Raw genomic sequence first — 12396 nt, 5'->3', positions numbered from 1 at the left:
CAACTCATTAAAAACTGGTAACCAGCAAGCTCTTAACATATATTAAAAAGTACCAATTGCAAGATAAGCTCATAAAAATGAAATGAAAGCCTTTTAAAATGTATTTTACCAGAAGCACCTGAATCTCTCTTCTTGCTAAGGGGAGGAGACACAAGCCTGGCACAAAAGCAGTCCTTTATCTTTCTAGTTTGAGGTTCCTCAACAGGCACTTTTTCCAATGCTGTGCTGCACTGCACGCAGGGCAGCATCCAGCAGCTCTGACACCTGCTGATCTACTGGGAAAATGGAAAAGAAACAGAGGAGGAGAAACTCCCACCAGCATCCTCCAGTGTCTGCTGATATAGTCTTGCCAGCAGAGCCCTCCTGTGGAGATGCAGCATATTCCAGCAGCAACTCTGCATTTACAAACATAAACCTCAAACACTGGGCTTTTTTTGTTACAACTGAAACTATTTAAGGTTCAGAGAACCAAGTGAAAGTTACGGATTTTGATTAGACCAACTGATACAGCTGGGACAAACCATTATGCAGAGCATCTGCTTCATAACTATAATAGTTATTTACAACATTTCTCATTTGAATTTTTATCTGAAAACTTGCCTCATCTCTTGTCTCAATTAAGCAAACCACTGACCATGTCCGTCAGCAAACACAGTACAGGAAACACAACAGAGCGGCAAATACCACATTATCATAGTGTCTTGATTCTCTATTGGAGTCAGGATCATGAGTTGAGAACTGGGAACCCTATTCAGCCTCTAACTGCAAAAAGCAGGAACATTAATTTGCTTAGAACATCAGCTCTTCAGTTTTGCTGCCTGTGAAAGAAAGGCCTGATGCAGACAGCCACCAGGTTCAGTTATTTTCAAAGCTTAATGTCAAAACACCATGATTATTATACTATAAAAGGATGTGAATTACACAGCATACCTGACTCACTTTTTTTTCTTCTCCTCTTCGTTAACTCATTGGTATATACTGGTCATAATGGCTCATTTTCTACAGTAAATAATTCTTTTAATCATCTCTTAATGCCCAATCATTTTGACCATACTATAAGTTGCAATACTTGTCTCATTGCTTGAGGCTATTTCATGTTTGTTGAACGGAACTAAGACACTAATTTACAATTTTGGGAAGTAAAACTGAATGGTATTCCAGATTCTACTGTAACGTTTCAGCAAAGTAAAGAATGCTCTACTTAAGTTTTAAAACTTTGCCTCTAGTACATCACTTGCCCTTAACATGAACGGCTGATGCTCACTTTGTTTCTGTAATACAGTAGGAATACATATCCCAATGAAAACGAAGAGGAAGATGAAAGGCACTGCACAATGAAAGGCATCACATTTCCTGAAAAGGATTAACATTTGAGAACATGCTAGTAACTAAGAATATGCTCTCTTAGGTAATGAAAGAATTAACAGAAAGTCTCTAAGAACTAAGCACCTAATTTCAAATTTGAGCTTAAGAATTGTGCCAAAGTTTCAGGAACAGTTTAATTATAGCATTCTTTACACTTCCTTTCATCTTTTCTGCATTTCCAGAAATGCTTAGGCCTTATTTATATATGACAGAGAAGAATGGTTTCCATAGCAAACCAGAGTAATTAATTCTGTGTGTGCAAAAGGACACAGGGATGCTCATACATACACACATCCCATGGGCAGCGGCAACATACCTAATGGAAGCAGCTGAACTTGTTCTTCTAATTGGTAGCGAAAGCCTGTAGTCACAGCTCCCCTGCCTAAAGAGCATTACTAAGATTTTGGAAATTAGTGTAAATAGCCATCTTTTATAAATGTCAGTCTGTTGTTTACACAAAACAGGCTGTAAGAAAATATTACTTCTGCCATTCACAGTAGCGTCATGTCTTTCATTGTGAAAAACTCTGGGGGAAAAAAAAGCACAAAAGGAAACAAGAACTTTTCTCCACTTTTCATGTCACTAAAAATATTTGATAGCTGAGTGTTCTGCACTGCCATTTGAGAAAAGTAATTCTTAAAGGCACTTACTGAAGTTGTAAAGAAAGGCTACAGTTGCCATTCTACAAATTAACCATGATTCTCCAAACAGGCCCATAGTTTCTGGGAAAGAATAGAAGTTTTTTATAAAAGCCTTAAGACACATAGTAATCATCAGCTGAAACAAAAGAATTATCACAGATGTAACAGAATTTCAAATGAGAATGATAACCACAGGATTAAAATTTATCTCCTTGGCTGTTTAAATAAGGGACAATGCCCAGCCCTCAGAGCTGGAAGGCCAAAGTACTTGCTTTACAGAATTTGTTTTTCTCTTCTTCACCACCATGATACTACAGAATCAATGAACTTCTTCAACATAGCAAATCTACACTGCCCACCCAGCATACTAAATCCTCGCCAGACACCTCCACATGAACTCACCGGCAATAGGGCATTGCCTTTCTTCAGAGCTTTGAAAAGAGGAGATACGAAAACTTGCCATAAAGACAACTTACTTGGGCCACAGTTGATAGGAATTGGAGTTTTCACCATATCACTGCTGAAATTTCAGAGAACTCTGAGTACAAGGAAGAGGGGAAAAAACTCGCTTCTCTCCACAGTCACAATCACACATGGGCAGTGGAGCAGACACGAGAGCTCCTCCAGCAACCTTCTCCTCATGCTGGAAGTTCGGGCGTGCAGCGGCACTTTCTCTCCTTCCTCCCCATTTCCCATGAGAGTGGACAGCCCCATTCCTCAATGCAACCCCTTATCTCCCCCATCTCACTCTCGCTTACAACCCACAGCATCTCTGGCAGTCTTCGGAGGTGCTTTAAGAAGGGGGAGAGTCAAAAGTCAAAAGCAGAGCACACCTTCAGCCCTCCTCCTGTTGCCAGGAGGATGCAAGACTCAAGATCTGTGCTGTTTCCACTTAACAAGCACAAAACTGGAGGATCTACAAATAAATAAAGCTCATGTAATAGACAGATTTTTGAGACTATTTAGATATCTGATAGAAAAGCATAAGAAAGGAGACAGAAATGAGCACATGAAGAATCCAAGATGCTAAATGCATGATTTAGGAAAGGAATTAAGTCCATATGGCTTCTAGTTAGAATTCAGAAGATGAGTGAAGGCTCTCAAAAAAATGGCAGAATAAAGCTCAGGGGGCAGAAGCCAAAACAAGAAACGGATTAACCAGGGAGATTTTATTTATTTTTAAATCATAAACCCACTGCTCTAGAGAGTACCTAACACAGGTATTTATGACTATTTTAACAAAATAAGGCAGAGGCTAAATGAGAAACTCCCTTTGCTGTGTTTTTTTAAACAATCAAACCATATTTTCCAGCAACAGCTTTGCCAGTGTGGAGCTGAGTCACCATATGCTCCTGTACCTTCACCACACAAGGACTTTTGTGTGCATGTGATATTTTTTTTTGGGTTTTATTTAATTTTTTGGGTTTTTTTTGTCCTTAAGAGATAAACAACATGGCCATGCAGATAACACAGGGGAGCTGAGACACTGATTTCAATGGATGCAACTCGCCATGGGAACATATCAATCAACTTCAGTGGGTCTGAAAATCTTTAAGCAAAGCTAACAGTTAATTAAACACACTTAAGCAAACAAAGTTCCTAGTTAAATGGGGGCAGTTTTTTCTTTGTCAAGGTTTACGGACCGCTTAAACTAAGAATCTCATTTGCCTTCCACATAGCAATAACTCCCGAGGAAAAAAATGAGAAGCAAAGCTTACAAAGCACACTAGTTCAACTTCTCATGATTCAAATACAATGGCTTTTCTCTACCAGCCTTAAAAAGCAGGTAAATTTAAGATGGTGCCATAGATTTCTTAGAGGTAAAAATTATTTTCCATATCAAATGAGAAATTTTTCATTTTTATTACTGCAGGTAACTAATAGTGGAAATACTGGTCCTGAACTGAGATTTACAAGCCAAGAAGAAGATGCCACAAGAGCTAAAACCCCTCACCAACGTGGAAAGAAGAGGGAGAATTTTTACAATAATTTAAAGAATTAAAGAAGGCAAAGATAGCCCTGGATATGCCAAAATAATTTTTAAACAGTAACTATTAAGGTCTTAAGCTCAGCTGCAAAGCAAATCTGAAAATTTAGTGGATTGAGAAAGAAGACAATGACTTCCCTGCTCTTTTTATTGCTTGATATAAAAGAGTTACAAACTGTAGGGAAGTTCAGTGTAGAAATGTGAAGCAGTCTCCCTCCTTCTTGATGGAAGGCTCACACGGTAATTCTCTATCAGCTGAAGAACATACCAAATCTTGCATTTTCCATGCAGGCAAAGTAAAGTTCATCAGCTATTTATCTAGACTATACAAAATTTACTCCACATTTCAGTTGGTCATGTTATCTAGTGGTGTTGTATTAACTTTTCAGTCAGGTTCTAAGTGGAAGTATAGTGGACAAAACCTATGTGTAGAGGATGTAAAATAATTTTGTTCTATGGAATATAAACAGAAGCGCTAAAACAACCCCCTCCTAAATGATATTTTTTTGGTAAGATCCCCTTAGTCAGCCTGTTCTGAAATACAGCAATTATGGACTCACTTTAATGGTCTGTTTTTCACTGTTACTCAGCTGCACACACTTGAGAACTGTGCTATGGACTTAAAAAACCCCAGACCTTTCCAGACAGATATATTTACCCTGCAAGTTGTTTCCCAACTATCAGAACTTAATTTAGCCAACACTATCTTAAATTTATCTTAGTGAACTGGGAGGCTTAAGCCTTTATGGTCATAATTACTTTTTGCTGAGAAGATGACTTCATTCATTGCCCAAGACAAAGTACCCCCTAAGCAACAGTGATCCAGGGTTTTCTTTGTCTTGATGCATACCTGTGGCTTAGTAACTGTACATCATCCACACTGATTAATCTGAAGAGGTATAGCCTGTAAGCACAGGCTCTCTAAAAAGCAAAGGATCTTAAATCCTACTTTGAGGACAGTTCAGGTTTCCCCTCCTCCCTTTCCAGGATTTGTTAAGTCTCAGCTACATCAGGGAAGAGTTTTTTGCCTTCCAACCAAGCCACTATTAATCTCTTTCTCCTCTAGCAATGCCTATACTCGTTGAACACAGCAAGGCACAGCTGCATTACCCACCCACAATTACCACAGGTAAAAACTGCTTTTGTGCTTTGCTGCCTAAGTCCTATACATATTCTTAATGCACAACACAGCAGAGTAACTCCGTCAGCTGACTCACGTTCAACACTATCTCATGGGAAAAGCTGTGCTACGAGCTTTATATTCCTTATAAACATAACTCAGGAGTGTGTTACGTCATCACATAAAGGTGGTTAATGCATATGGTACAGTGCAGGTTTGCTCAACACTTGTCAGATCAATGAGTTCACCCACCGCTGCACCCTAAATCAGTTTTAATGAACACAAAGGCAAATCTATATTTAACGCAAACCCACAGCCATACTGAAACCAAGTATTACATATTTTTCAGCTGAAGACAGACACTAAATGATTAGGGTATACAGCAGTATTACTATGAGTTCAAATAGCAGTTTGCGTATCTGTGTTCATCAGCCTTTGGAACTGGAACCTTTCCTAAGGGGTTACAAATTCTTTCAGGCATTTTATCTGAATATCATGACACTATGTCCTTTTTCTTCTCCCCTCCACCCAGCTGTTCCACTACTGAATAGAAGCAGTAAGCGTGTTACAAATCCTACGCTTCAGATCATGTGCAGGATTCAGAGAGACTGAGACCAAAGGCAAAAAGACATAATGATCTTCTTGCCACTACATGTCACTACATAAGGCTATTTTTGTGTCCTATTCCCTTTCTTTTTTTATAGTCTATATAGTCTATATAGTCTAGATACATATTTTAAGGAAAAAATGGGTTTATTAATTGAATTCTAGCAAAGTCTATTTTTTAATTAAACATTATACCAAACCTACAATCTCTAAAACAGTTTGCCTGTTTACAGTTTACATTATGATCAAGACCACATTCAAAAAATAGAAAATTTTGCTGCTGCTTCTATATCCAAAATACACAAACTAAGGAAGCAGAAAGGAAAATACACAGTGACCACTGGCAAGGGAACTTGAGCTACTGGTAAATAACTTTCCTTTCATGTTGCATTCTGCCTGGAAGAAAGTTGCCATATACACAATCTCCATATTTAAACAGTAATGCTGCTGGCTAAGTATACAAAAGCTGAAAACTGAAAAATTGAAGAATTTTTGAATTGAAGAACTGAAAACTGAAGAATTACATCAGGTACTTTTGTTTATACACCATTCAAAATTATTTCACTACCACATTACAGTGACTCTCCTAGCCTCAACACTACAGATTAGGTATATACAGTATCCTGTAAACGATCCCAGTTCACCTTTAGCTTATGCCGAGGTCTCAAGTTTCACATCTATCTCAAGTGTCTAGCACACGCAGTCTTTCTCTCTTGCACAGCCTGCTCCGTTCAAGTCAAATTGCTACAGCAAGTGCTTTTTCATTTTGCTAGCAACACACTGATACAAGTGATCTGCTCCTCCCTACCCTTCTTTGGTCAGGGTAATAAAAACAACTTTGCTCACCTATCTCTTTCTAGCCTTATTTTGGATGTGTTTCTGCTTTTGTATCAAACAGCTCCAGAAGTCAACTTTTAATACAGGGGAAACAGAACATAGGCAATTTTTTAAACATAGATCCTTCCAAAACTTAAAGCACCTACAAAAAACAAAGTAAGTTTTGAAAATGTGTAGCTATTGTGTTAACTGAAAAAAACAAACAAAAAAAAAAAGTAGCAACTGTCACTGCAAGGCTAAGGAAGCTATTGCAACAGAAAAAACATATCCAGCTCAACTTCCTCTACAGCTTATTTGTGTAAAAAATTCTCTGAGTTGTACTTCCTCACTGGCAGGGGAGGCAGAACATCACTTCATATCCAAATGGTCAAAACTGGCTGTAGCGTGAAGAGAAGGAATTAAACAAACAAAAAAAAAGTCTTAAATCTTGCTTAACAATCTAACCAAACTACTGTACGACTTCATGACAGATCACCAAAGAACCTCCATTGTAACTTGGCTTTTATCTTTTGTTAAGGCAGACCTGGGGAGGGGAAAACCAAACCAAACCAAACAAACCCAGAAACTGAAGGTTCTGCTTTTATAAACATCACATTCAGAAGCATTTTCTATTGAAACTCCATCATAAAATTACAGAAAATCGTACGAAAAATAAATGTTTGAAGCATACCTTAAAAGCATGATTAAATAGAAAAATGGATGATTTACTAGAATCATCTCCCCACCCCACTTCTTTGTCAGATTCTGGACAGTCTTTCAAGTGACAATAGGAAAAATTTAGATTAATTGCTCTAATGACCTCAGTACTCTCCAATTTTATGGGTGAGTGATCAACAGAAGAGGTAACAATAGATTCATGTTTTCAACTTGAAAAATGGACCGACACATTCAGGTGATGATGAGCAAGGTTTTGCATAGGCACAAAAATCCACCTGCAGGTTCACCTGTGAGCCTTTTTTTTTAATTCATGAAGCCACTTTGAAATTTGGTGTGTTGGTCATCGCACAGAACAGCAAATAGAAAGTGTCAGGAGCTGAGGCCCACATCTACCATGACAAGAAAGCAGCACTAAGTCCCAAAAGCTTCATTCTACTTGCTGATGCTTGCAAAGCTCCAGCTGGCACAATTTTCTTCTGAAAAGCCATTTCACCTGTCACTGGCAGGAAAGGGAAAGAGGCTGGGCTGTCACCAAGCCTACGCGAGGTCCTGGAAGGAGGAACTTACCTCATTTTCTTTTATTGCCAGATAAGATCCAAACCTTTCTGAGACATACTAACCACTAACACTCTATTGCTGGTGTTGCTGCATGCTTCAAAAAGACAGAGCATACCCTGAACTACTCACACGGGATGATATGGTTAAAAAGAAGCATTGAAAAGAATTTTAAACTCAAATAGTTGCTCTGAATTTTGTAAAAGTAATATTAAAGATTACATATAAGCAGGCACAGATCTCAGAGATGACTGGTGAAAAACCCAGGAAGGAATTAGTTAGGAATTAATAAATACTTAGCAACTAAGGCAGAAAAGCCAGGGGGTGGGGGTAAGAAATAAATCTACTTCACCCTCCCCAAAACTTCTAATTAGATATAGCAACAGCTTTAAGAAATCATCAGTCCTATTTTTGTGGTGTTGCTATAACATGGAGCAAGCTTCCCGCAATTAATGTACAGAGACTTATTTTTAAATAACTTTTAAATGCTTGACTTCCCAGGAGCTAGAATACCAGAGAACGAAAACCATAGGTCGTATTTTATTGCGCTCCCTGCTCTAAGCAAATAAGTGCAGCTATTTACAAATCAAGTCGTCATTTTAAACCAGATTTTGAAAATATGATAGAGAATGGTGATGAAAAATTTTGGGAACCAGTAATCTCAGCTTCCAGTCACACCACTAATTTACGAAAAGGCAACATCAGAATGCTCCCCTCAAAAGGCAGTAAACCAAAGCAAAGGAAGAACTATCACAGGCTCTGAAAAGTTTATGATAGCTTATTTCTTTGATCAGTTTATGTAAAGGACCGCATACAATCATCAAAACAAATGCATACAAGTTCCATCATACTTCCTGCAGAAAAATGAGCGGTGTGAAAGTGCAAAACACACAAAATGCAAACCCAGCATATTATTTCATATCAGCTCGTCTTACCCACAAGACAAACAAGGACTATCCAAACATTTTTTGTATGCAGAAGCAGGAACCAGGAAGAGCTGTATGTACAGGAGGTAGAACAACACTGAACAAACAAAATCAAAATCACCCTTACCTGAACCGAAGGTGCCGGCTCTTGAGATTGCTTACTGGTAGTTCCTTGGAAAGATGATGAAGCACAACTGTCAGTCTTGTGTAATACTGGACCATCAATCCTAGCAGATGCATCTGTCCTATGTGACTGCCATGTCTCTTTTCTGTGATGAGATTCACCAGCTTGCTCATCTCCAAAGGCAGCCCAAGAACAGCTGTCTTTTTGTTCATCTTCAAAAGCATTCCAGTCCGTAGCCTGGTTACAACCTGCTGAACTGAAGTCAGCAAAGTCGTCTGAGTCCTGGAAAGCAACGCTCTCGTCTTGACATTTTGGCACCGAATCAAAGTCTCCAAATTCACTATCATCACCGTTTTCTACCTCAGTAGTGTGCTGGAAGTTTAAGCCTGAAGTTTTACTGGTAATATCACATTCTAAAGTGTCAGCAGCGTGATTTAATTCGGCTTGATCCAACCTTGCTGGTTGCTGAGAAACAGTACTTGTGTCCCTGAATTCACCAAATTCATCATTAGGTTCACTAATATGTGCAGGCTGTTCAGAAGTTCCTTCTAAATCTGGAGCATTTATTGATTCTTGAGCATTAATGAAGGTGGGAGATGCACTGCTGACCGAACCAAAATCACCAAAATCATCATGTGTGTCACTGCAAGCTACAACTTCAGTACTACTTCCACCATTCTTAAGACCTTCTGAATCACCCGATTTTTCTTCTACAAGATCACAGCTTAGGCTTTGGATCTTATCAACCTTGATGTCCTCTGTTCCCAAAGAGTCATCAGGCTTAGTAAAATCTTTGCCATTCTCTATGCCGTGTTGTCTTCTCCTCCCACTGCGTTCTCCATTTTCAGTAGTGCATATTGAACTTCCAGTTGTTCGAGATGTACTAGAAATTGAAAATTCATTATCTTCCAGTGCAGATGGACTCTGTTCACAACTAATTCGTGAAATGCAAACATCTTCTTCAATACAAGTTACTCTGTTTATTCTGTTGTTTTCCTGAATGCTCAGAGAGTCTATTTCACTAACAACACTACATATTGTAGGTCCTGTTCCCTCTAAATGGATTGTTTTTTTGTTTGAGAATGTAGCAAAATCTGCAAAGTCTCCACCTGAGCTGGGCATTGAGTTCAAATTTTGCTCAGTACTATGGGCGCTAACAGTTTTCAGTCCCTTTGAGTCACCAATACCGTCTAGATCACCTGTTCCCTGAGGATTTACAGGGTCCGATGCTGCAAATCCGTTTGTTAGAATCTCTAGACATGGAAGTTTCTCACCATTACAAGTGTCTATTTGCTTATCCTGGCTCTCAACTTCTATACCAGTTTTAACAACACAAGAAGAAAAACTCTCCAATTTCCCAGTGTTGTCTCCTTGTTCCCCTCTTTTGTTTACATCTTCTAAAGCAGTACCTGAAGTTCTAAACTTAGATTTTTCTTTGCTGGTACTAACAGCTGATGTATCAGAAAATTCCTTAGTAAGAGCAGGAAGCTCCGCAATGCAGTCTTTATCTTTAACATTTTTAACAGATGTGAAAGTTGCAATGCTAGCTACATTGTCAGAATAATCATGGAGTGGGATGAAATGATTTGTGGGTATAAACTCCTCCTTTGGATGACTGTAGTCTGGTGTATCAAAATCAGCAAAAGCTACACCAGCAGTGCTTACACCAGAAAATCCTCCAAATTCTCCAAATTCATCTTCATCATCATCATCTGCTCCATTGTCTAGTGGTGGAGGGGATGAAGAGTACATTCGAATAATGTCTGGTTCCATTGTTTAGTTTCACTTCAAAGTTAATGTATTTCTACAAAAAAGAAAAAAGGATATTAGAATTTGGCCAATTTTGTCAGATTTCATTTTTTTATTATTTATTTTTTTCACATTTTATTTTATAATTGTGCATATAGGTCATGTCCACACTAGACAGGAGAAAGGAACATATCCTAAAACCATTCTTCTGTTTTAGGGATCACAAAGAATCTACTGGAGACAGTTCAAGTCTCTTGTAAACTACTACATGATCATATTCTCAGTAAACAATGCTGAAATGCCAGAACACAAAACGCATTTGTCTTGAGCTGTTTTGCAACACACCAACACAACTAAATTGAGTTTTAATTCATCAGTTCTCAGCCTCCTGCCACCAGCAACTCGTGAAACAGCCCGTGACCCTGGTCCATCTTTTCCCACACTCATTAGTGCGCTCAGCTGACTGTGCAACAGAAACTAAGCCCCTTGATGGGCAATGTCCTGTCACGTATTTAAGGCACCTTTAGACAGTAGCTCCAAAGACTTTGCAAGGTGCTTCCTTAAGCTTCGGTGGAAGAAGGAACTGCTGCTACAAACTGCTGTAACCTGTTGCTCTATTGTTTAAGTTTCTTTCTACAAATTCCGGGGTTTCTGTTGGGTCTCCCCATCCTTTGGATTTCATAACTGCGAGCCCACGTGTGCCGTCTCCACAGCTGCTGCCACCAGCCAGCTTTTGTCTTACGAACTGCCAATTGGGAAATGCCATTACCAGCACCAGCAAAGCCTAGAGCAAAACAAACTTCTCCATCAAAGCTTATTCGCAAAAGCAGAACAGAGCAAGATCATCCATAAAATATTTAAAGGCAAATCACTAAATCAGAGGGAAAAAAAAAGAATAAAGTATTCCCATGGCCTAGATAGAAATAAAGACTCCATCTTAATCTTGCAAACCATTAAAGTAACAAGCAAGGTATGGATAGAAAATTATTTTTCCTAATGAAATCTTGACTTTTTTTTTTTTCCAATATTGTGTGCAATTAATGAAGCAACAACTACTACTATTTATGGATTCACAATTGTACACATCAGTTAACTAGTTCATACCTTAGAGCCCTTAAAATGAGAGATACAACCAAGCTCTTTCAATTTCAAATGATGCTTGGTCATGAATAAACTGTAACAACATAGTAAGCATTATCTACAGAAAAAGAGTGGAAAAAACCTAAAATATTAGCAAAAATTTAAATTTCTAACCACCAGAATAAGCACAGACTTTACAATACTAATTCCGAAAGGCAGATAAAACATGATTCTTAGCTCCAACATCTTTAGCAAACAACTTTGTACATGCACTTAAAGGGCAGCACACAAAGGGTATAACAACAAATGAAACTGGTCTTGCAGTCCTTCTCAAGCACAACATACCATAGCACTTAAGCCAAACAACTCTTGGTATTTGCCAGGAAAGTCTGGCATCTTTATGTTGACTAATGTACCTACAGCTTTTTCTAAGGGTATTTTGCAGTTATGAAAGAACATCGTGCTTATCAGATGAAACTATGAAGTAATTTGCAACATCACATGCAAACTGAAGAAGACTGCAAAGGAATTTTGTTTAGAATAATGAATACGTTGTCAACAAGCTCCCACGTAGGCTTATTCAGCACCAGCTGCTTCACAATGTATTTGACAGAAGAGCTTCACTCATCCCAGAGGACTCATCTCTCAAGAGGACGCTCCCTTCTACATCAAGGTCTAGCAACTGCTGTTTAATGTCATACATGAACACAAAGATTCTTTCCAAGATGTCTGTAGAGCATAACCTTGAG

General features: G+C 38.6%; 1 protein-coding gene across 4 annotated transcripts in view; it reads right to left on the bottom strand.

Annotated features, from left to right (window-relative positions):
- Positions 1 to 10907, bottom strand: part of AFTPH (aftiphilin) — a 35092-nt gene extending 24185 nt beyond the window's left edge. For all 4 annotated transcript variants that reach the window (XR_013922040.1, XR_013922041.1, XR_013922042.1 and 1 more), the window contains exon 1: positions 8822 to 10907. Coding sequence is in view for 1 of the 4 variants with exons in the window: in XM_080343089.1 (XP_080199215.1) it covers positions 8822 to 10591 (1770 nt within the window). In the remaining 3 variants the exon portion in view is untranslated. The remainder of the gene's footprint in view (positions 1 to 8821) is intronic.
- Positions 10908 to 12396: the final 1489 nt, after the last annotated feature.

Source organism: Nesoenas mayeri, assembly GCF_963082525.1.
Source record: "Nesoenas mayeri genome assembly, chromosome: 3".
Lineage (NCBI taxonomy): Eukaryota > Metazoa > Chordata > Aves > Columbiformes > Columbidae > Nesoenas > Nesoenas mayeri.
Note: the sequence above shows the minus strand (reverse complement) of the source record. Positions and strands in the feature narration are given on the sequence as shown.